We start from the raw sequence: 23,802 nt of genomic DNA, 5'->3' as shown, positions 1-23,802 counted from the left end.
GGCACTGAATCTGTCGGCCAGTATATTGGCAATATCTGTTGGCTCGGTATAGGAGATACCATTGTGCAGTAGCTCAGAGCAAATCTGGGTATTGCCATGAAGATTCTCTACATAACTATAGAAGGCCTTGTGGTTGTCTTTACTATTTGCTGCAATTCTGTTTTCATAGCTAATTTTAGAGGATTTGATGAGGGATCTCAACTTTTTGTTGAGGCTGATAAGGGAGTTTTTCCAGTGTTGGGACTTAACCTTATTCCGCATCAGTTTCCTCCTCCTGTTGTAGAGTTTGTTTATGACAGGGGACCAACAGATTAACTTCCTTTTTTTGGAGGAGAACATCTTGGTTCTATTGGGTATGGCGAGATCCATGCATTTGTGTATGTGTTTGTACAGTGCATTGGTGTATGATTTGGCGGTCATGCAACTATTCTCCATTTGCATGGGTGCCATAAAGTTAGCCACCTCTGTTTTTAGGAGCCCAAAGTTAGCTTTGGAGAAGTTTTTCATGGTGGTTACCTTTGCAGCGGGGGGTGGGGAAGTGCGAGGGATGTGGATTTCCAGGGTGATTAGTTTGTGGTCGGATCTAACCAGGGAGGAGTTAACTATTGGTGTAGAGCAACGGTCGCCCATGTTAGTAATGACCAGGTCAGGGATGTTTGTTGCTACCTCTAGTGGGGGTAAGAACGAGCTGGTCCAGGGCATTTGAATTAATGACTACTCTGGATTATTGGTGGTTTTGTGTTTACAAGAACTTTCTTACACTTAAAAACAACATCACTGATCAACAGAGCCTTGTTTTATGGTATGTTTTTGCTTGTTGGAATAAATTGATGAAGAGAACATAGCACAGCTTGGGGCACTCATTTTTTTTGTTTTCTTACTTCATTTGTGTTTGCAGTAACGATTTTTGTGAACATGCATGGAACTAAGCTAGAGGTCCAGGAGCCATTTCTATTCCCAAACCACAGAAATGGCCATGCCAGAATCAAGGACCCTTGTCTCCAAACCTAGGATACTTTCCCCCTTGCCTGCAGGTGAGTCCAGTCACACCATGTCCCTGACCATGACTGGCTCAGACTGACACATGACTTTATATCTTTCATGCAGTGTCTTCAGCAAAACTGAACAAATCATAGGTGTTAAGTGTCTCTCTTATCAGGTGCCTGAGTTGTCCAAGTCAAAGGAGGAAGACTTGGCCTATACCTGCCAGATGTCTTCCCATTTAGAGCTTGATATTGTCACCAAAACTACCATATCCTTTAGGTCTGCCACTAGGTACATCTCATTTGATAGCAATTTATTGAAGTTGAAGGACCGTGTCCACTGGGAAACGAAAAACGTTTCAGGTGTTCAGAAAAAAATATCAAAGATTCAGCGCAAAACAATCAGAAACATTTGGTGCAGCCTCTTCCTGGCAGAACTCATACTGCATGGTGCCATAGAAAAAGTATGTCAGGAAGAACGGAGAAATTATTTTTCCCTGTCTTTTCCTAGTTCCAAGGAAACAAGTTCAGTGGAGGCCAGTTTCAGATCACTCCAGCCTAAGTAGGTACTTCAGGGTGTCAGAGTTCAGTATGCTAACCCTGCAAGTGCTTCTACATCTTCTGCTCCCTTAAGCTTTGATGGCCATGCTGGATTTAAAGAATGCGTATCTTCAGAGTCCCATCCTCATGGACCACATTTGCTTTCTTAGAGCGGCAGTAGGCTGAGGGTGCCAGTAATGGTTTTATGAGTGACTATCATTCTTATAATTTACTTCCTTGCCTTGTGGTTTGGCTGCTGCATCTAGGGTGTTTAGAGATTGTCTGCATGCAATAACTATCCATCGCCAAACCAAGGAGGTGCACATTTGTCTGCATCAGGATCCAGGCCTCCACTCAGGAGAGGATATAATGGGCTATAAACTTCATCTGCATAGCTTTGAAAATTTAGTCCCATCTTTGAGCTTCCCAAAGTTAAACCTTAGCCTTTCCAAGACATTAGATTTCCCAGTGGTGTAACTGTACTTCACTTTCTAGAGGGTATTCCTGCCACAGGACAATCAAGGCTACTCAATGGCACATTTCTTGGAGAAATCCCAGAAATCCTTGGTATCAGCCAGAGAATATTTGCAGATTCTGATGTACATGACATTCACCATTTTTGTGGTTTCTCTGGCAAGTCTGAATATTAGGAAACTGCAGTGACATATGATGGACAGTTTAGTGTCAGCACACCCAGCCACTAGACCACACTGTTTTACTTCTTCAATATGTGATGCAGGAGCTATGGTAGGTCAGTCATGTCCAACTGAATCAAAGAGTGTCCTTCAAGCAACAAACTCACAATCAGACCTTGGCTGCAGATGGCCTCAGTCTAAGCTTGGAGCCCTTACTCTAGAATTCTCAGAATGTCCTCAAGCAACTGCTACCCCAAAACAAAACACGTGCAACACATAGCTCACAAAGCCAGTGTGCCGAACAGTCACAGCCCTTAAGGCTAAACAACACACCTGATACACTTGTAATAGGTGACTCTATCGTCAGGCACACTGACGTCCCGCTCACCAGGCTGAACAAGGAGAAGGTCACGGTGAGCTGCCTGTCGGGCGCTAGGATCCTCCACATAACACAAGCACTCAGGTCACTCCAAGGCAAGTACAAATATGACTCAGTCATTGTCCATGCTGGTGTGAATGACCTGAGACGTACCTCCCTGGACTACATGAAAAGAGCCATAGAGGAGCTCTTTGAGCATGTAGCCCAGGCCGGTATGACCCTGACCTTGAGTAGCATCTTACAATCACCAAGAATGATGCCACAATATGAAGACAAGATGATCAATTTCAACAATTGGTTTAAGTATTGGTGTCATTCAAAGGGGATCCAATGCCTGTCAGCCTGGGATGACATGCTCGACAAGCCACGATGCTTCACTAGGGACGGCTTGCACCTGTCACCCCTGGGCTTTCGGATATTGGCAAAGGCTCTTGCCACCCCCATAGTGCCTTTTTTAGGCAAGGCTCAAAAGACAAACCCACCTCCATCGGTATCACAAGGGATAAAAAACTAAGAGTAATGCTACTCAATGCCAGAAGTCTAAACCTCAAGATGCACGCACTCAAAACTTTCCTTAGCATGGAGAACATCGATATCTGTGCAGTAACAGAAATCTGGTTCAAGGCTCGAGGCAGCATCCCAGCACCACCAGCTTATACCTCATAGCATGTCTTTCTGCCCCAAAACTTGGACCGAACCACAAAAGGAGGGAGTATCAATATTCGTCAAAGATACCCACACCTCCAGGTTGGTGGCACAGCATGAAGCATCAGAGACTATCCATGTGCAACTAACAGTGGGTAAAACTGCCTTCCAGTTTATAGCCTGCTACAGACCACCCTCCCAAACCCAGGAACCCCACTCGGCCTTCCTGAGAACACTGGAAAATATGAAGGTCTCTCCAAACACCATTATATTGGGCGACTTCAACTACCCAAACATAGACTGGGAGCATTACTCTAGCTCCAAAACCCTAGCCCAAAAGTTCCTAGAATTTATAAACTCAGATGCTATGGAACAGCTTGTTACCACTCCCACAAGAGGGGAAAACATACTGGACCTGATCATCACCAGCATGGGGACTCTATGCTCCAGACCAGAAGTGTATCCCTCACTGGTAAGATCAGACCATAAACTAATCTCACTAGATATTCACATCCCGACCCCAGCCCCTGCCCAGAAAACCACAGTGAAAAACTTCTCTAAATCAAATTTCACACTCCTCAAAACCGAGGTGGAATCCTTCAAAGCCCCCGGACCTGTGGAAAATACGGCCCAGACTGCAGAATCCTTTATAAACGCATTCTATGAACACCTTCAGGAATGCATGGATCATGCAATCCCAAACAAAACCAAGACCCAATCCTCCAAAGGCAGGCGTCCTGTCTGGTGGATCCCAGCCATAAACAAACTATACAATAGAAGGAGGAAGCTACTACATGATAGAGCAAAATCCCAAAAAGGGAAGGCATCTCTGATCAGCATTAGCAAAAAACTACAGGCACTCATAAAATCGTCTAAGGCCAGCTTCAAGAGAAAAATTGCACAGGACACTATGAATAATCACAAGGCTTTCTTTAGTTATGTTAGGAACCTGGGTGGGAATTCCCAGATATGCTCAGAATTAGTCCAAAATGACAAAAAATACACAGAACCCACAGACATTACCAACATCCTAGCTGACAGGTTCAGCGCAAACTTCTCCCCTTCCCACCAAAGGGCAAATATCTATCCCAGCAGAGTGCTGTCCCCTGACATCTCAGATGCTCAGGTAAGAGCTGCCCTCTCCAAAGCAAAAAACACAGCATCAATGGGACCAGACGGTGTCCCAGGCTGCGTCCTACATGAACTCCAAGAAGAACTAAACCCAAACATAAAACTACTGTTCAATCTCAGCCTTACTACAGGATATATACCCAAAGAGTGGTGTACAGCAACAGTGGTCCCTCTCCACAAAGGTGGTGCCTCAACGGATCCTGGAAACTATCGCCCCATAAGCCTGACTAGCTTGGTCTGCAAAGCTATGGAAAGGATCATCATGGACCTCATAAATAAAGATATTGGGGACCTACAGACACTGGATCCTACCCAGTTCGGCTTTGTTAAGGGCAGATCCTGCCTCTTAAATCTGGTCGATTTCTTTGAAACAGTCACCAAGGCCATTGACAAGGGGAAGGTTGTCCACACAGCCTACCTGGACCTGCATAAAAGCCTTCAATACAATACCCCACTCGGGCATTATAGATAAGCTCACCAGCTTAAATATAAACCCCTATGTCACTAGATGGGTTGCAAACTGGCTCAAGGACAGAACCCACATGGTTAGAATTGCTGGAGCCATGTCAGACTCCAAACCAGTTACAAGTGGCGTCCCACAAGGCTCAGTCCTGGGACCTCTCTTGTTCGGTATATATTTCTCGGAGGTACAGGCCAACACGGAAGGACTGTGGCTGACCAAGTTCGCAGATTACTGCAAACTGGGCGACAATCGACTCTCCAGCCGACACAAGCATCCTACAAAAGGGCCTCATACAAACAAACAACTGGTGCCAGAGCCATGGCCTCAAGCTAAACGCCAAAAAGTGTATAGTCATCCCTTGGCAAAAACGAAGTGCCCACAAATTACCACATAGATGGTAATCCATTAAGTATGGAAGAAGTAATTAGGGACCTGGGGACCCAAGTTGATAGCAGTCTCTCATTCGACAACCACGTGGCCAAAGTGGTTAGAAAAACATTTTATATAGCCCACCTAATCATGAAGGGATTCACATCTAGATCAGGGGAGGTCATCGTGCCTCTTTACTCATCCCTCATCAGGCCCATAATTGAGTACAATGCCCTTTTGGGATGTACCTTACCAGACACCTGCAGCAACTGGAAAGACCCCAAAAGTACCTCACCAAGAGGATCAGAGGGCTCAAACAGATGCCATATGCTGCCCGGTTAAAGAAACTCCAGCTCTACTCAATGGCATACCGTCTGCTCAGAGGCGATCTGTGCCTGACGTATAAGGCCATGTCCAACCCGGAATTAATGGACATGCTGCACCTCAGAAAATCCAAATCCCATCGAGCTACGCGCTCGAGACTTGAACCTCAGCACTGAAATAAATAGGACATGCTGGAGGGACAGATTCATAACTCAGAGGCTCCCTTCACTCTGGAATAAAATCCCAGTCCAGGTTAGGCAGAGTCCCTCATTGACTCTCTTCAAGAGGAATCTTGATGAGTGGATGGGAGATCGTAGATTTACTCCAGGTATCACTTCTGTGTCACTGTTAGACAGAGGCACAGTATACTAACCTTGAAAAAGGGCATAGCAAAATTCATTTAAAATGGGTGGCGAAAGCCAAACACACTCTGGCTAGGCTTGTAAATGCCCTAGGGCAGATAGCCTAGTATGAACCTATGAACCTATGTCCTGTTCTTTCCTTTGTAAAAGTCCTTTTTGGATCCAGATGTGGTATCCCTGGATCCCAGTAAAGGGTCTAACCTGGTTCCTATTTCCAGGTCTGTCCCCAGGGCATCAGATTTTAGGAGATGATGGCTATGATCCTGGCTATAACCACCTTGAAACCTATATGGAAGCCAGGGATACTGAATTTGGTCATAGACGATGTTTCAGTTATTTCATAGGTAAATAAACATGGAGGTATACACTCTTACATTACATTCAGGCTAGTTATGAGAATGTGCAAGTCAACCCTGTAGCTCGGGATGCATCTCAGGGCATTCTACATTCCATCCCAAGGCAACATTCTGTTTGATCATCTGAGGAGGTCGGACACAAGTCCTCATCAATGGGTGTTAGACAGGAACATCTTTCTGCAATTACTGCACAAATGGAATGTTCCAGAAGTGGATATTTTTGCTTCTCCAGTCAACAGACAAATCTTATTCCTGCACCTTCAATGGAATCTCAGGCAATAGATGCTTCTTCCTGTTTGAAGTAGGTGTGTCTGTATCTTTATGATTTCCTCTGATCCCCTTGACCCCAGGACGATACGGAGGGTAAAGGAAAAGAGTGCCAGTAATGATACTGATAGCTCCTTTTTGACCCAGGCATCAATATAAAATGAGAATCAGACCTGGCAAAGGTCTTCTGTCACATGCTTATGCTTGCACAAGCCTAACTGTGATATGTGATATGGGATCCAGAATATTTGCAAAGCATGGTGTTCGCTTCCTTACAGACTTCCCTTTGGAGTCAAGCAGGGTGGCCTTTTTTGAGATGGCTAAGCTCTGGAGCTCTAGAGCTCCTCTGTATTCTCATGGATGAGATACTTATTTGATCTTCTCATCCTGGGTACTTTCTGAGATCTATTAACAATACCTTTGCATGCCATTCCTGGATCATGTCTTTTCAGATATCATGCCAGAGGCCTGGAGATGCCCTCTGTTTTATAAAGCAGACACAGAGAGCACTGTTGCTCTTCTGTCCTCAGTGAATGAGTGAAGTTTTGACCATGCATCCTTAGGCTAATTTCAGAGTGGCCATTACAGGCTTTCAGTGAGCTTTGAGGCCACTGCGTTTTCTCTTTGGGTAGTAGTTTAGCTGGAAGGCAATTTTTCATTTGTCTCTTTACGTGCTGTGTACACCAGCTGTTTATGGGCCATTTTGTCTGTCTGCTTAATCCTCTCACTAATTTCTTATGTCTTTCTGGTCTCCATTGCATCTTCTGTTTTACCTGTCATGCTTTTTCAGAGACATTCTGCTGCTAATATTTGAATACATTATACCCTTTGCTGGCATTCTTCTCTTTTTTTCTTGCATTAGCCCTCTTTTTTCTAGTATCTAGAAACTTTTCCAGGCTGTGCTTATTGCATGTACTGTAATGAACTTTAAAGCCTACTTACTTCAGACGTGTATATAGGTTCATAGGTAGGTACTAGGCTATCTGCCAGAGGGCATTTATAAGCCTAGCCAGAGTGTGACAGCTTTCGCCGCCCCGTTGATTAATTAACTGAGCCTCTGTCAAGAAGAGCCAATGAAGTGATCCCAGGGGTGTATTTTCTGTTATCCATCCACTCGTCAAGGTTTCTCTTGAAGAGTGTTAGTGAGGGGCTCTGCCTAATGTAGTTAGGAATTTTGTTCCAAAGCATGGGGAGTCTCTGTGACAGGAATCTATCCAGCATGTTCTATTTATTGTTGTGGCGAGGTTTAGCTCACTAGAGCAAGTGGCTCACAGTGACTTGGATTTCTTTAGTTAGAGCATGTCCATCAATTCTGAGTTGGACATGGCTTTGTAAGTCAGGGAGAGATCACCTCTGATTAAGCGATATGCCACTGAGTACAGCCAGCGTTTTTCCAGTTGGACTGCATAGGACATATGTTTGAGGCCAGTAATCCTCTTGGTGAGGTACTTTTGTGGTCTTTCAAGCTGTTGGAAGTGTCTTGTGAGGTACATCCCAAATGGGGCATTGTACTCTGTGATGGGTCTGTTGAATGACGAGTAGAGGGGCACTATAACCTCTTTATTTCTAGATGCAAACCATTTAGTAATTAGATGGGCTACATAGAAGGATTTCCTAACTACTTTGGCAATATGATTGTCAAAGGAGAGATTACTATCTACCTGGGTCCCCAGATCTCTTATTACCTCTTCTGTATTAAGGGGGCTGCCACCTTTGTGGTAATTCATGAGTGTTTTGTTTTTCCCAAACGGGATGACTATGCATTTTTTGGCATTTAGCGTGAGACCATGACTTTGACACCAGTTGTCCGTCTCAGTAAGGCCTTTTTGGAGAATATCCGTGTCAGCCGGAGAGTCAGTTATGGCTCCCAGTTTGCAGTCATCGGCGAACTTGGTTAGCCATAGTCCTCCTGTGTTTGCCTGTACTTTTGAGAAGTATATGCCAAACAGTAGGGGTCCCAGGACTGAGCCTTGTGGGACACCACTTGTGACTGGTTTAGAGTCGGACTTGGAGCCCGCTATTTTTACCGTGTGAGTTCTGTCTGTAAGCCAGTTGGCAACCCATCTCATGACATAGGGGTTTATGTTCAGGCTGGTGAGTTTTTCTATAATTCCCGAGTGGGGAATGGCGGCAAAAGCCTTGTTGAGGTCAAGGTAGGCTGTGTGAACCACCTTCCCCTCATCTATGGCCTTGGTGACTGTCTCGAAAAAGTCAACCAGGTTTAGTAGGCATGATCTGCCCTTAACAAAGCCGAACTGGGTCAGGTCAAATGTTTGGAGGTTCCCAATGTCTTTGTTAATGAGTTCCATTGCCTTACAGACCAGGCTAATCAGGCTTATGGGGCGATAGTTACCAAGGTCAGTTGTGGCCCCTCCTTTGTTCTATGATTTCCAGGGCACTACACTTTTCCGGTATTGTTGTGGGCCCTTTTGGAGGTGAGAGGGGGGTGAAGTTTGCACTGAATCTATTTGACGGGATGTTGGCAATATCAGTAGGTTCAGTATATTTTGTGCTATTTTGCACTAGCTCAGAGCATATCTGCGAGTTGCCACTTAGATTCTTGTCATAGCTAAAGAAGGCTTTGTGGTTATCTTTCGAATCCTTGGCAATTTTTCTTTCGAAGTTAGCCTTGGATGACTTTATGAGAGACCTTAGTTTCTTACTGATACTGATCAGGGATGTCTTTCCTTCTTGGTATTTACTTTTTTTCTGAACTAGTTTCCTCTTTCTATTGTATAGCCTGTTTATAGCAGGGGTCCACCAGACTGCTTTCCTTCTCTTAGGGAGTGAGTCTTGGTTTTGCTAGGGATGGCATGGTCCATGCATCCTTGTGGGTGCACATAGCGTGCATTTGTAAAGATTCCTGCATCTTGAACACTGTTATCCTTTAGCGTGGGGGCTGTGAAACTTACCAACTCTGTCTTAAGTAAGGTGAAGTTTGCTATAGAAAAGTTTTTCACTGTGTTTTCCTTGGTTGGGGGTGGTGATGTGGACATCCAGAGTGATTAGTTTATCGTCTGATATAACCAGTGACGGGTTGACCTCTGGTGCGGAACACCTGTCGCCCATGTTGGTGATGACCAGGTCCAATATGTTTTCACCTCTGGTAGGGGAGTTTACCAGCTGATCCAGGGCACTTGAGTTGATAAATTCCAGGAACCGCTGGACCTGGGAGTTTGTACTTTAGTTTTCCTAGTTAACGGTAGGGTAATTGAAATTGCCCAATAGCAGGGTGTTAGGTAGGACCTTCATGTTTTCCAGTGTCTCCAGAAAGGCAGAGTGGTGGTCCTGGGTCATGGAGCGTGATCTGTAGCAGGCCACAGTTTGCATTGCAGATTTGCCCGATGTTAGTTGGACATGGATGATCTCAGAGGTATCATGCTGCGCCACTAACCTGGAGGTGTAGGTATCCTTGATGAATATGGATACACCCCCTCCTTTTGTGTTTCAGTCCATGTTCTGTGGCCAAAATGTGTGGTATGAGTTGTAGCCCGGTAGTGCTGGGGTGCTCTGTGGAGCCTTGACCCAGTTACTGCATAGATGTTGACGTTCTCCATACTGAGGAGTGCTTCGAGTTCATGCATTTTGAGATTTAAACTCCTGGCATTGAGTAGCATGACCCTCATTTTTTTATTTGTGCTATTTACGGAGGTGGGTTTGACTTTTGAGCCTTGCCTAAAAAAGGCACTATGGGGGCAGCAAGAGCCTTGGCCAGTATTCGAAAGCCTAGGGGTGATAGGTGCAAGCCGTCTCTTGCGAAGCAACTAGGCTTGTCGAGCATGTCATCCCAGGCTGACAGACACTGGCTCCCCTTTGAATGACACCAGAAGCTTAGCCAATTGTTGAAATTGATCATTTTTTTCTTTATACTGCGGTATCATTCTTGGTGAGGGCAGGATGCTATTCAGTGTCAGGGTCATACCCACCTGGGCTACATGATCAGAGAGTTCTTCCATGTCTCTTTTCATGTAGTCCAGAGAGGTACGTCTCAGGTCATTCACACCAACATGAACAATGACATAGTCATATTTGTACTTGTTCTGGAGTGACCTGAGTGCTTGTGTTATGTGGCGGATTCTGGCTTCCGACAGGCAGCTAACAGTAACCTTCTCCTTGTCCAGCCTAGTGAGTGGGACGTCAGTGTGCCTGACTAGAGAGTCGCCAATTACTAGTGTGTTAGGTATGTTATTTCGCCTTAAGGGCTGTGATTGTGCGGCACACTGATTTTGTGTTTTATGTATTGTCTGGTTTGTGACGGGAGGTGCAAGTTTTTTGGGTGTCTGATTTGGAGGTCTCTGATGCTTTTGCAGGTTTTTATTTAGAGCCTCTGAGTATGATTTTGTGTATTTTTTGCCAGTGCTGGTTTAGTATGTCTGTATGAGGCTGGAGGTGTTGTGCAAGTGTTAACCTTCTCCTCATGACTGTCTGTTCCAGTCTTGGGTGGAGAGAGCTTAGCCTCCAATTTAGCTATATAATTGCATCTCTCGCATATGTTAATGTTTTGTGGTAGGAGGAGAGGGTTGTCTGTGTACATGAGGCAGTTGTAACATTGCCTCAGGATACCCAGGTTCACCAGCTGGACTGGAGAGTATACCTGAAATTGCCCTTTGGTCATGCCTGAATAGTAGGGTGAGCTGCTTAGTTGCTTGGTTGGTGAGGGGTGAATAATGAGCCTTGCCCTGCTGGGCAATCAAGTGTCGGGGTATATTAGTGCTTGCTATTAGGTCTGAGCAAGTGCTGGACTGTAAGATTCTTTTTAAGTGCTTAGGTTGAGAGTTAGACTACTTTCAAGGGAAAAGCTGAAGAGAAGACTTGGTGGAGGCAGGAATAATTTAGCCCTAGCTAACCGGTGCTGCCCAGACGTGCAAACCCGTGAGAACGTGGTTTTTACCGCAGGGAAATGAAAGAGAGAGAAATTAGCCCAAAATGGCCTATAAACTACTAACGTCTGAGCTGGAACCACTCCTCCAGGGATAGATGGCGGCTCAAAGCTCCCTCTCTCACAGGTGAACAGAGAAACCTCTTTCTATCCAAGTAAGGTATGGGCAACTCAGAAACTTGTAACACTTCCCTGAATTCAGCACTAGCCTGAAAACTGGACTATACTAGCTTAAAAAGGTGGGAAATAAGGAATTTTTTTTTTTAAAAGATAAGGCAAAAACAGTAAAAAAATACACTGAAAACAGCTTTAAATGACTACAAACAGTAAAAATACACTTAAAACAGCTTTAGATGACTACACGCAATCAGAAAAGGCTTTTAAAGAAATTACCCAGTTAACCAGTAAAAAAATCTCAAAACTGAGCCCTGTTCCTGTAGTCTTCAATCAGACAAGTTCTAACTGCACACTCCTGCCACTGGGGTGCAGGGGAACCTTCTCCAAAAAAGAAGGCCTGGATTAGTGCTCAAGTTATACAAACAAAGCTAGATTCAGCAGGCCTGAATCTAGTTTATGCGACAGCAAACAAGGCACACCAATTTCAGTAAGAAACAGTTCAAATATGCAGGCACTATAAGCCTTTAACCAGAAATTCCCAGCTCAGAAGGGCAGAGTCCAGCCTCTCCTCCCACAAGAGTGCAGACCACAAACCTTCTTAATGTAAAATAACTGGCCTGAAGTCCAAGTGCTTAAACCAGAACTAATACACTATTAGAATAACAGACACTGAGCCTTCAATCAGCAGTTCCCAACTTAGAAGGAAGTAAGTTACCTGTCCTGCCACAACATTGCAGACCACAAACCTTCTTAATGTAAAACAACTGGTCTGTTATACCTTTTATTGTCACATATATGCTAAACATTTACTATAATATGTCAGTGTCGTAAAGTGTGTTGATTGCCAATTAGCTAGAGTTATTTTATTGGCATACTTAAAATGTGAAGTGTTTGCTAACTGTACACTACATTTCATGCCATATGTTGTAATTTCGTCTTGACTCAGTGTGCTTCCTGGTGTTTCTTCACAAAATGAACAAACTGCATGTGCTGTACACTCATTTGTGATGCATATCCCTTATGATGCTGCGTAAGAATATTTGTATGATCTCTGCTTATTGTGTAGTTTATACTGTTTGTGGAGTTTTTTTCTTTTTTTTTGGCCTGCAATATGAGTGAACTTTTCCCAGGTGGAAATGCAGTCATTAAATACCAACAAAATGAGAAGTTAAATCAATGGCCCATTTCCAGACAGAATAGGGCTCATGTAAACATTTCTCGTAATGCAACTCATTAACTTATCAGTTTGGGATGATCTTTGCCTTGCAGTTTAAGTGGTAGAAGGAGGCTTTCTTGGCTGATCAGTCCACACTGTTGTGTTGCTTAGCACTGCACATTTTTATGCCCTTATCGTCACATTACTCATTCTTAACTTGCTTCCCAAAATTATATTCTATGTCTTCTAATATTCACAAAGACAGGGCATTCCTTCTGTTTGTCACCCTTTTGGTGTGACAACTTGTTTTTACTTCTTGGACTAGAAATGAGTTTTTTCTGCCCAGAATCTGTAGATGTAACTTTAAGAACCATTGACTGGGTCCATCTTCACTAATCACCATTCCAAAGACTCACATTCGCTGGTGGCCATGCACCTATACATACTCATGTCATGAGTTTCTGTCTTTGCCAGTGGAGCTGACATTAAAGCAATCCGCCCTATTTCTATGAAATAAGGCAGTCACCCCCTTGACCACTGAAACTACTCCTAGAGAGCTCTTTGGGAACCACTGTCCTGAAGAGCAGCCCTACAAACACATTTGTTTCTCCTTTATTTTTGTATGCTCACTGTTAAGTCTGTGAATCAAAACACCATAATAAACATATGTTTTGTTTTTCAGGGAACTTTGGATGCTCTGAAGAAATCCTAACTATTGCAGCAATGACACAGATTCAGAATGTTTTTGTTGTTCCACCTAACCAGAAAGCAGAAGCTGTAAGTTCATGTTATTTCACTTTCATATTTTTTTTGTTTGCTTTAATAGTAGATATTTTTGAGTACTTCCATTTTATATACTGTAAGAAGGTGTGTCACATTTGACCATACTATTAGTGAGCAATGATTCTGTTTGTGATGCAGGTAATGCACTCATCTAGGTCAACATGTTGACTGGAAAGGGGAGAATGGAGCATCTAATGGAAATCTGTCCATCCTTGGGAGTTTATAAGGAGTGACCCATAGCTGTTCACCACCTGGCAAAGACTGCCTGGCTATGAAATCAGTAAAAAAGCAGGAGACCAATCAGTATGTCTTTCATCAGTGCTTGGAAGTACATGTCTGATACAGAAATATCACTGTATATCCACATCTCTTGTCAAACATAACTAAAATAATGATGGCAAGAACTGTTCTTCATCTTACTGGATTGCCACAGTGCATCTGTCATACTGATGATCCAAGAAACAGCATGCCGGAAGACCACCAGAGGGAAGGTTAAATTCATGCCCACTGGCTCCACTTCTGTCAGGTGGAGGGTGTAAACTTTCTAGTGACTTCATTTTGACTCGGTGGAGTCCAGAGACTGTAGTACAAACATAGTGTTGACAAATGAAGTGCAGAGCTGTCAAAAGCAGTTGAGGGTTCATGTGTTGAAACATGCAAACATGATCTCACTGACGTAATTTTTGCATACAATGAGATGATGGTGGCGGTGAAGTTAAAATAGTAGGCCTGTGGAGAAGACGCTTCCTACCATTGTCATCAGGATGGCAGTGGATTGGGATACTCATCTGCGGTCCATTTATTATGATGACTGAGAAGGATCACCACAGCATGGAAGATTTCATTGCTCTCTTTACTCAGCCCTCATTAGGCCATTCATTGAATATAATGCCCCCTTTGGCATGTATTTGTACAGATACATGCAACAAGTGGAACGGCCACTGAGGTATTGTACTAAAAGGATGCAAGACCTAAACAGCATGTCCTACATGGAGCAACTCAAAACCCTGCCACTATACTTGGTATCCTGCAGACTGCTAAGATGTGACCTCTGTCCAAGGCATCCTACGACCCATTACTGATGAATTTACTGCACATCAGCAAGTCATATGGCATCAGACTATAATAGTCAGGGATCTGAACCTCTTCTACAACATCAACAGAATGGTTTGGAGGGACAGGTGCATCTTGTAGAGGATACCACTACTGTGGAACAGACGCCTCATCCACCTAAAGCAAAGTTCATCCCTGTCGATATTCAAGTACAACTTGGATGTATGGATGAGAAACAGAAAGTTAAACCCAGGGATGCCCCCTGTATTACTAATAGACAGAGGCAGCTCATAAATGCTTTATCCCATGCATGGGTCTCCTAAAATGATCTATGGTATGATCCCAGGTATTTTTATTGGGGCTAATATATAATTATTGACCATGGGTTGGGTAAGGCCACTTTAACTAAATGGAACAGGTTAATTTGAGCACAAAAAGGCAAGCTGGACAGACTTAAAATGGCCTCGAAGGACAAATAGCCTAGTACTTACCTATGAACCTATAAAATGGCATGCAGCAGCTGGGGAAGCAAAATCACAGTAAGCTCAGTCCATGGCATATGCCTTGTGAACACTGATCCAGGTATTATTACCTAGGACTGATCCAGGTGTTATTACCAAGGACTGATCCAGGTATTATTACCTAGGACTGATCCAGGTATTATTACCAAGGACTGATCCAGGTGTTATTACCAAGGACTGATCCAGGTATTATTACCTAGGACTGATCCAGGTATTATTACCTAGGACTGATCCAGGTATTATTAGGACTGATCCAGGTATTATTACCAAGGACTGATCCAGGTATTATTACCTAGGACTGATCCAGGTATTATTACCTAGGACTGATCCAGGTATTATTACCAAGGACTGATCCAGGTATTATTACCTAGGACTGATCCAGGTATTATTACCTAGGCGGAATATACTGCAATGACTATACACACACCAGTGCCCCCTCCAGAAATTGTGTCATCCTTCTGTTTGTGTCATGAGCATTTTTTCAGGCACTTTTGGTTTTAGAAATGTATGTTTGCTAGACTTTTGCAGTCCAATAATCATCCAGTTCTAAATAGTGCACTGATCCAGATAACATTTTATTGAGCACTGTGAGTAAGAGCAGAGAATGTCCTTTTAGATTACTGTTGCAGTAGGCTTAAACTGGTGACCTTGGAAGATACATATCTTAATTGTTGATATTTCAAGTTGTGTATTAGTATGTACAGTGGATATAAAAATTGTACACACCCCTGTTAAAACGCCAGGCTTTTGTGATCTAAAAAAATGAGACCACAATAAATTATTTCAAAACTTTCCCACCCTTTAATGTGACCTATAACCTGTAAAATTCAATTGTAAAACAAACAAATCTGCTAGGGGAAAAATATAAAAAATAAAAAAAACGTACAATATGCTGGTTGCATAAGTGTGCACACCCTTAAACTAATACTTTATTGAAGCACCTTTTGATTTAATTACAGCATTCATTCTTCTTGGGTACACACCTGCCATCAATTAAAGAGACTCTGATTAAACCCAAATAAAGTTTGCCCGAGTGGGATTTTCCTGACATTTACTCAGTTGCCTGCTACAACAAAAGCCATGGTCCGCAGAGAGCTTACAAAGCATCAAAGGGATCTCATTGTTGAAAGGTATCAGTCAGAAGAAGGGTACAAAAAATTTCCACAGCATTGGATATACTACGGAACACAGTGAAGACAGTCATCAAAAAGTGGAGAAAATATGGCACAACTGTGACATTGCAAAGAACTGGACGTCCTTCCAAAATTGATGAAAGGACAAGACGAAAACTGGTCAGGGAGGCTGCCAAGAGACCTACAGCAACACTGAAGGAGCTGCAGGAATTAATGGCAAGTACTGGTTGTGTACTACACGTGACAACAATCTCCCATATTCTCCATATGTCTGGACTGTGGGATAGGGTTGCAAGACAGAAGCCTTTTTCTTACACAGAAGGACATCCAGGCCCGGCTAAAATTTGCAAAACAATACATCATGTCTCCCAAAAGCATGTAGGAAAATGTGTTATGGTCTGATGAGACCAAGGTTGAACTTTTTGGCCACAATTCCAAAAGGTACGTTTGGCGCAAAAGCAACACTTTGCATCACCAAAAGAACACCATCCCCATGGTGAAGCATGGTAGTGGCAGTATCATGCTTTGGGTTTGTTTTTCTTTAGCTGGAACTGGGGCTTTAGTCAAGGTGGAGGGAATTATGAACAGTTCCAAATACAAGTCACTTTTGGCTCAAAACCTTCAGGCGTCTGCTAGAAAGCTGAAGATGAAGAGGAATTTCATATTTCAACACAACAATGACCCCACGCTTACATCCAAATCAAGAAAAGAAAGGCTTCACCAGAAGAAAATTAAAGTTTTGGAATGTCCCAGCCAGAGCCCAGACCTAAATCCAATAGAAAATCTATGGAGTGACCTGAAGAGGGCTGTGCACAAGAGATGCCCTCGCAATCTGACAGGTTTGGAACACTTTTGCAAGGAAGAGTGGACAAATATTGCCAAGTCAAGATGTCCCATGCTGATGGATTCCTACCCAAGAAGACTGAATGCTGTAATTGAATCAAAATGTGCTTCAACAAAGTATTAATTTAAGGGTGTGCACAAACAACAAAGTAGTAGTTTAAGGGTGTTAGAAAAATATGTATTAATGTATATGTTTAGTGCTTATTAGAAGCTAAAAGGGTTAACACATTTCATTCTATTTTATGTACAGCTTAATTCTGTATGAAATTATAAGATGCTTTTTCCAACTGCAGTATGCTTTCTGAAATTGCAAGATGCTCTCTGACCTAGTATTTGCTAGCACAGCAAAATTCATGTTTATGCCTTTTGGAAATGTACTGAGAAGCAGGTGATTATCTGCTAGGTGAGGAAAATGAATGAATAGTGAATGAATAGAACAATACTGTTTTCTATAATGTGATTGAATATGAACAATCAGCCCTGTTCGTGTTATGAGAACATGCAGCAGCATGGAAAAAGAAGAGATGCATCAAACAAAGACTGCTTGAAAAAATGAACTGTAATCTGTACTTGCTTTGTGCTCGAATTAGCCATAGTACCTTGAATGGTAACATTGCATAGTGAGAAGTTGTAGATGACCGGTGGTCATCAAGGCCACGTTGTTTTTCTTAGTGATATGCCAGCAGAAAATCATGGACAAACAGCTGCTATGAAATAATATTGAAAGAACTTGTGATTTGTTACGTCAGCTTAGTAGGCAATGTCTTGTAAGAAATGTATAAGAATGGCTTCACTTCCTGATTCTAGTTAGACAAACTCTGTATTAGCACGTTTTTGTCTCCTTGCTACAAGATTAAAGTGCCTTAACCTGAACCTGCCGTGTGTTGATCATTTTGAAGTTATTTTTCCTTTGACAAAGGGTGTGCACACTTATGCAACCAGCTTATTGTACATTTTTTTTATTTTGTATATTTCCCCCCTAACAGATTTGTTTGTTTATCAATTGAATTGTACAGGTTATAGGTCACATTAAATGTGGGAAAAGTTTTGAAATGATTTATTGTGGTCTCATTTTTTATATCATAAAAACCTGGCATTTTAACAGGGGTGTGTACACTTTTTATATCCACTGTATAGTATTTACAAATTTACAATGTGAAGTGAAATTATATAAGGGGTAAGCTAGGGGACAGTTTTGTTGAAGGAATACTCTTATTCTAGATTTTCTTATTAAAAATAGTATTTATTTTATTTTCATTTATTAACCAGGGTAAAACAGTGATTGATGTTGAACATTGTCAATCTCTTGAGTACAGTAAGAAAAAAAAATGATATGAAAGTAAAAGCTATAGGGGATTCAAAACAAGGTAAATCAAAGATAATGTTATTATGTGATGTATCAGGTGCATAGGAAATGAGGTTACAGTTGTGAATACAGAGACAATTACAAGTATGAGCTGATGAGTAGAAGATTTCACTGTTTACACTAAGTACATTCAACCACATGCAAACATATATACTCCAAAACCCAAACCATAAAAGTTTGGGAGGTGGAGAAATGTGGGAATGGGAGTGAGTGTCAGGTAGGGATGAGTAAATAGGAAAGGGAAATTAGTTGTTAGCATACCTCTCAATTGTCCAGATTTTTGACTCATATTGTTCTGTTTCTCATAAAATTTGTGGTTTTCTGTCAAATCATTGAGGATTGACACCACCTAATAATGACAGACATTTGAATTTCAGACTTCATATCATTCAGAAAATGCATACTAACAGAAAGCCTTTTTTCTAACAACTTTTTAAGTTTGTAAGATTTGGCTTTGTCCAGATTTCTTGTGCTAAGAATTTGAGAAGTATGGCTGTTAGTGAATGTGCAGGTTTGATTAAAGTGAGCAAAGGGTAGAACAGATATAAGTTACAATAATCATGTTATCCCATGTCTGGAAGATTTGCCTGCAGCTTGTTTGAAGAGGTATGCTTAGAGTTTGGTTTTGAAATGCTTGAGTTGAGAGTTCTTTTACGTGCGTTGGCAACACTTCCCAGGTTCCAGGATTCATGACCGAAAACCAATGGTTGGTGGTGTGGAGTTTGCTGCTTGGGATGTTTATATTTTTTAAGAAAATATTAAATGTAGGTAGGTATTGGGTAAGTGGTCAGTAGGCATTTTCTATGGAAGAAAAACATGTACTCTGCCTCAGAGGTTTTTTTTTTTTTTGCTAACTTTTTATCGTTTGATACTCTTGACAGTAAGAGTAGAGGATTAAGGTTCTAAGCTGTTAACAAGCTTTTTTTTGTAATCAGCTGTACAGGGTTTGATTCCTTCCGTGTCTGTTTTCCCGCTTTGTGACTAGAGGAAATCAGTTGACCAGATAGTTATTCTGGGTCTCCCATGAAAAGGGACACTTGTGTCTAGTGAGCTTACCCAGTTGACACGTATATGTAAAAAAAAAGGTGCAGAGCCAAATAGTTTTAATGGTGAATAGCTGAAATTCACAGAATTATGGTGAAGTTGACATGAAGCTGGCTGTCAGTAAATGTGTGAACTGTGGGTTCTGCAGGGGGAAGTGGCATATGGTGATAGCTTGAGAATCTGAATGTTAGGCAACTGTCTGGAAGTGCGAAGGACCTTCACTTAATTTGCCTAAGTATGAGTGGGCCAAGAAATAGTAGAGACCTTTGTTTTATGGGTAGCCAGTTTTGGCTAGTGAAAGACAACGGTACTCCCAAATGGAAGATAGGTTATGTAAATTCTCTTTTGAGACAGTGAACATAATACATAGGGCGGATTCTAGTTGTGCATGGGGATCCCTTTGTCTGTTGTAGTTCTGCTTTCTGAAAAAAGTGTGACATTTTTGGCCTTTGTTATATTAATATGGTACTGAAAAATCTGAGTGTTGGTTGAGACATACTGTTAGCCTGCAGAAGAGGCTGGTAGTCTGTAGATGTTCATCATATTGATCAGTGCTGCAGGAGCCTTGGCCGTATGGGTTTTATCCTGCCAAGGATATAACAGTCAGACAGCTTTCAAAGCTTCATTTCATCTTCCACTCTTACAAACCGTAAGGCAGCTCAAGCTGAGCTGACTAAAGGACAATTTTGGGTGCCAAGCCTTCAGAGCTGTACCGAGGAAGAAGAGTACACTCCTCAAGGCTTTCACGCATCTGTTCAACTTGGTGCTGTTCCTTTACTGGGCAAACTAGTTTCCTTTGGGAAAAAACTTCCATTTTCTAAATATTGTTTGTGATTACGAGTTTTGGGTTTTAACAGAATGTCATGAGACTGTAGCATAGTTTTAAACATGAATGCTCTTTTTTCCTGTCAGTTTAAAAGTTGTGTAAAATAACTGAAAATATTTTTTTCTGTAGAGAAATTTTTATTTTACTTTTTGGGAGGCTGGCAAAATGTTTTTTTATTGTGTTTTACCAAGAAGAAAGTGACTTTTAAAGACTTGTAGTTTTTATAGCATTTGCTCCTTGTCTTGCCTGGGAAAGATGCACAATATTCAGCTCGACCATAGAATAAACTACCAGTCCAATAGTCAGTCCTTCCAGCAACAAAAATAAAAAGTTAAGTAAATAGCCTTTGCCACCACAGCAGGCTACCAGTTTGCCTCAACTGCAGGTAGGTGACTGCTGTGGCCATTTGTTGTACCTCAGACCACTCATCTTTTAACCTGGACCCCTCTTATGTAGCTCCTCCAGACACTAAGGACCAGGGGTTAGGCACATCCTCTGCAGCTTTTGGGGTCTCCTCAGTACAAAAATTAGAGCCACTCTTGTTGGTCCTGGTAGAGGGAACAGGGAAGGCTTCCCTGTTGTGTCAGAATGTTGTGCTCATCCCTGCTGAAGCTGTTGCTGCTGTCATTGTCAACATGGTTGATTCCATTTTTTTGTCAAAGAGAAACAGAAAACTAAGTCTGTGTCTACCCCTCCTCAAATTTCAGTAGACAAGAGTAGTTTACTGGGTCTGCCTCAGGGATTAATTCAAGCTATTGATCCTTCTTGTAAAGTAGTTTCGGTAAAAGAAAGGGGGATACCTTTTTTCCTGAAGAGATTCGAGATTCTGAATTTGAACAGGAAGATAAAGTGACAAATACAGTTGTTTTTTCAAGGATTTTGGATTCAGGCTTAGAATAGATCTCAGTTTCTGATTCTTCCTGTGAGGGTTTCTATTACTCTGAGACTATTGCTAGAATGTGACAGTGTTTTCAGAGGGAGGACGCTGAGGTTTCTCAGTCCCCCAGAAAATAATATGAGTTGTTACAGAAGGAATTTCCAGAACCTACACCCATTCCTCCTATTTTGTCTGCTTTAGAGATGTGTGTGTTACTGCCTGCAGTTTTCTTGATAGTCAGCCAGCTGCCCCCAAAAAGGCAGATAGGATGTTTAAAGTTCCTCACTCTTTTACATTTGTATACACAATTCCCAAATCTGACTCAGCAGCTATAGGTTTAGTGGATCCCACTGCTGTTAAACACTTAGTTAATTCCAAACCTGTTCTTCCTGATAAGGATAGGAGGGATATTGATAAGTATGGGAGAAAAGTGTATACTTCTGCAACTTTGATTTTCAGAATTTTGATTTGTTAGGCTCATGTGTTAAAGTTTATTCTAATTGTGAAAGTAAGAGAAATGTTTTATCTACAGATCCAGTGTTGTCCATTTTTGTCTGATTCAAGAGATGGGTCTCAGATCTGACTTGGATCCAGTCTTAGCACTTCTGAACGTTTGGATCTAGGGCTCTGACTCCTCCCCTGCCCATAATCCCTTTCTTCCCCTCCCTGAAATCCGCAGATCTTGATTGCCACCTGAACCGAATGATCATGAGATTCAAGGTAGTCTAATCTCCATTTCTGACAGATTATTGCTTTTGTCTAGCATTAATCTAGCTTTGTTTAAATCTCCCTATCCTGTACTAATTCCTAGTATATTGTATGGCTAAATAATAGAGATTTGTTTCTGCTTGTTGGATCAGACTTCTTCGGTCTGTTAGTCATTGTTTTTCTGACAGTTAAAAAAAAAGAAAACAACAGTACCCTTCTGTTGTATTTCTAGCTCTCTAGATGTCAGTTTATTGTCTGGTTGAGGCCCACTTGGAAACGTGCCTCTTTTAGACATAAGGCCCACAGAGGCATAAGGACAAACTCATGTTGAAGGGCTTTTTACCTACTCAGCTAGGATCAGTCATTTCTTCTCCTTCTAAGGTCATCGAGAAAGCCACACAAAATGATAAAATGTCTTGGAAGCAAGACTCCTGAGAACAGTGTCTAGAAGCCTTGTAATCAGTTGCCCAACCCGACAGTTCTCCTGGGTCCAGCACTGAGGGTTGTTTTGAAGCCATCAGAATCTAAAGCAGGTTGAATCCAATCACCTTTACTGACTACACTTCCCCCACATTCTTTCAGCCCACAACTTCATTCTCCCATCCTTCAGGTGAAAAGACCGTTAAGACCTTCATTGGTAGCCTCTTCAGTGAGATTTGGCCATTCTTCAAGGAGCCATATAGGCAGATGTCATTCGGATGATGCTTAGATTTCTTCATTAGCAGATTTAGCTGGCGGTCATCTCATTGTCATCTCTTCAGATCAATCAATAGAAACACAAAGTGAACCAATGGTAAAGTGGAACCAGCAAACAAAAAGTCCAGAGCACCAAAACAAAAGGAAGTTCCACAGCGTTGTATAAATTCTTTTAATAAAACAAAGCCTTCAGACATAAATGTCCTTCTTCAGTGTTAATAAAATTCATATTAAGACATCACATCCATTATAGTTAAAAATCCAAGAAACACATGACACAGCCTACCTATCATAATCTAACACAATTAAACAATTAAAAACAGCTTGTAAAATGTTTCACTGAAAATTCTTAAAGGAATATATTACATTCCACTAAGCAAAACTTTGTTTGTTTGTTTGTGTCTTTCGGTTTTTCCCAGTTAGGGGTCGCCACAGCGGAACTCCGGTCCGCTAATGATTGGCAGTAGAGTTTTACGTGCTGGCTTGCTGGGCCTAACGCACAACCTTCAACGAAGGAATGCCCGTTCACGCATGTCACCACACAGAAGACGCTCTAACTGAGAATCGAACGGGCAACGTCTAACTGTGAGGTGACAACGCTACCACAGCACCACCATCGCAGTCTCCACTAAGCAAAACTTTAAAGTAAGTAATTAATAAACAACATAACAATAATCACATTCCATTTAAGAATATCTCAGAAGTGTACACATTTGTTTCACTGAAATGAAGAAAATACATATATGTATATATATATATATATATATATATATATATATATATATATATAGGCCGGGAAAAAAACCACACAAGAGTACAAAACAATATTTGTTTTTAATAAACAAAACTATAAAACAAAACTATAAAATAAATTCAAGGTTAACAAATGGAAGTAGTATATACAATTAAGCTATTTGAGAGTGATGGTAGTGAGAGTTAGGTCTGGGAAGAGAGTTCCAGGATTGTAGTTTTGAAATATATACACAAACCAATTATTATAATCATAAATATAGGGATATCTATTGTCTATATTTGGAATTCTCTCAGCCTCCGCTCCCCTATAGTCAGCTCCAGATTCATGTTCAGCATTCAAAGTCATCTAGAGGGTTCCTCTTTTCCAGGTTGTCACTCTTTATCCTCCAGGTCAGACTGTCTTGTTTCCACCAGTTCTTTATCACATGCTGTCGTAAGGAGTAATAGAACCAGTTCTTCTTTCCCAGGTGGGGGAAGGGTTTTTATGCAAGGATGATGATAGTGCTAAATAAAGAAATGCTTGAAGAGTAATTGTGAATCTGTCTTTCCTAAACCTGTTTGTGAAAGTGTGCAATTTCAAAATGATTTCACTT

The 23,802-nt window shown here is 41.8% G+C and overlaps 1 protein-coding gene across 1 annotated transcript in view; it reads left to right on the top strand.

The window, feature by feature from the left end:
- The window catches only part of DHX35 (DEAH-box helicase 35), an 844,978-nt gene that overhangs the window by 605,395 nt on the left and 215,781 nt on the right, over nucleotides 1–23,802 (top strand). Inside the window, exon 16 of the mRNA XM_044090458.1 lies at nucleotides 13,289–13,383. Within this exon, the coding sequence (XP_043946393.1) occupies nucleotides 13,289–13,383 (95 nt within the window). The remainder of the gene's footprint in view (nucleotides 1–13,288; nucleotides 13,384–23,802) is intronic.

The sequence above is a fragment of the Protopterus annectens genome, chromosome 12.part0, assembly GCF_019279795.1.
Source record: "Protopterus annectens isolate FY-2018-M chromosome 12.part0, PAN1.0, whole genome shotgun sequence".
NCBI lineage: Eukaryota > Metazoa > Chordata > Ceratodontiformes > Protopteridae > Protopterus > Protopterus annectens.
The sequence above is the reverse complement of the archived record's forward strand: the minus strand, read 5'-3'. Positions and strand labels throughout refer to the sequence as shown.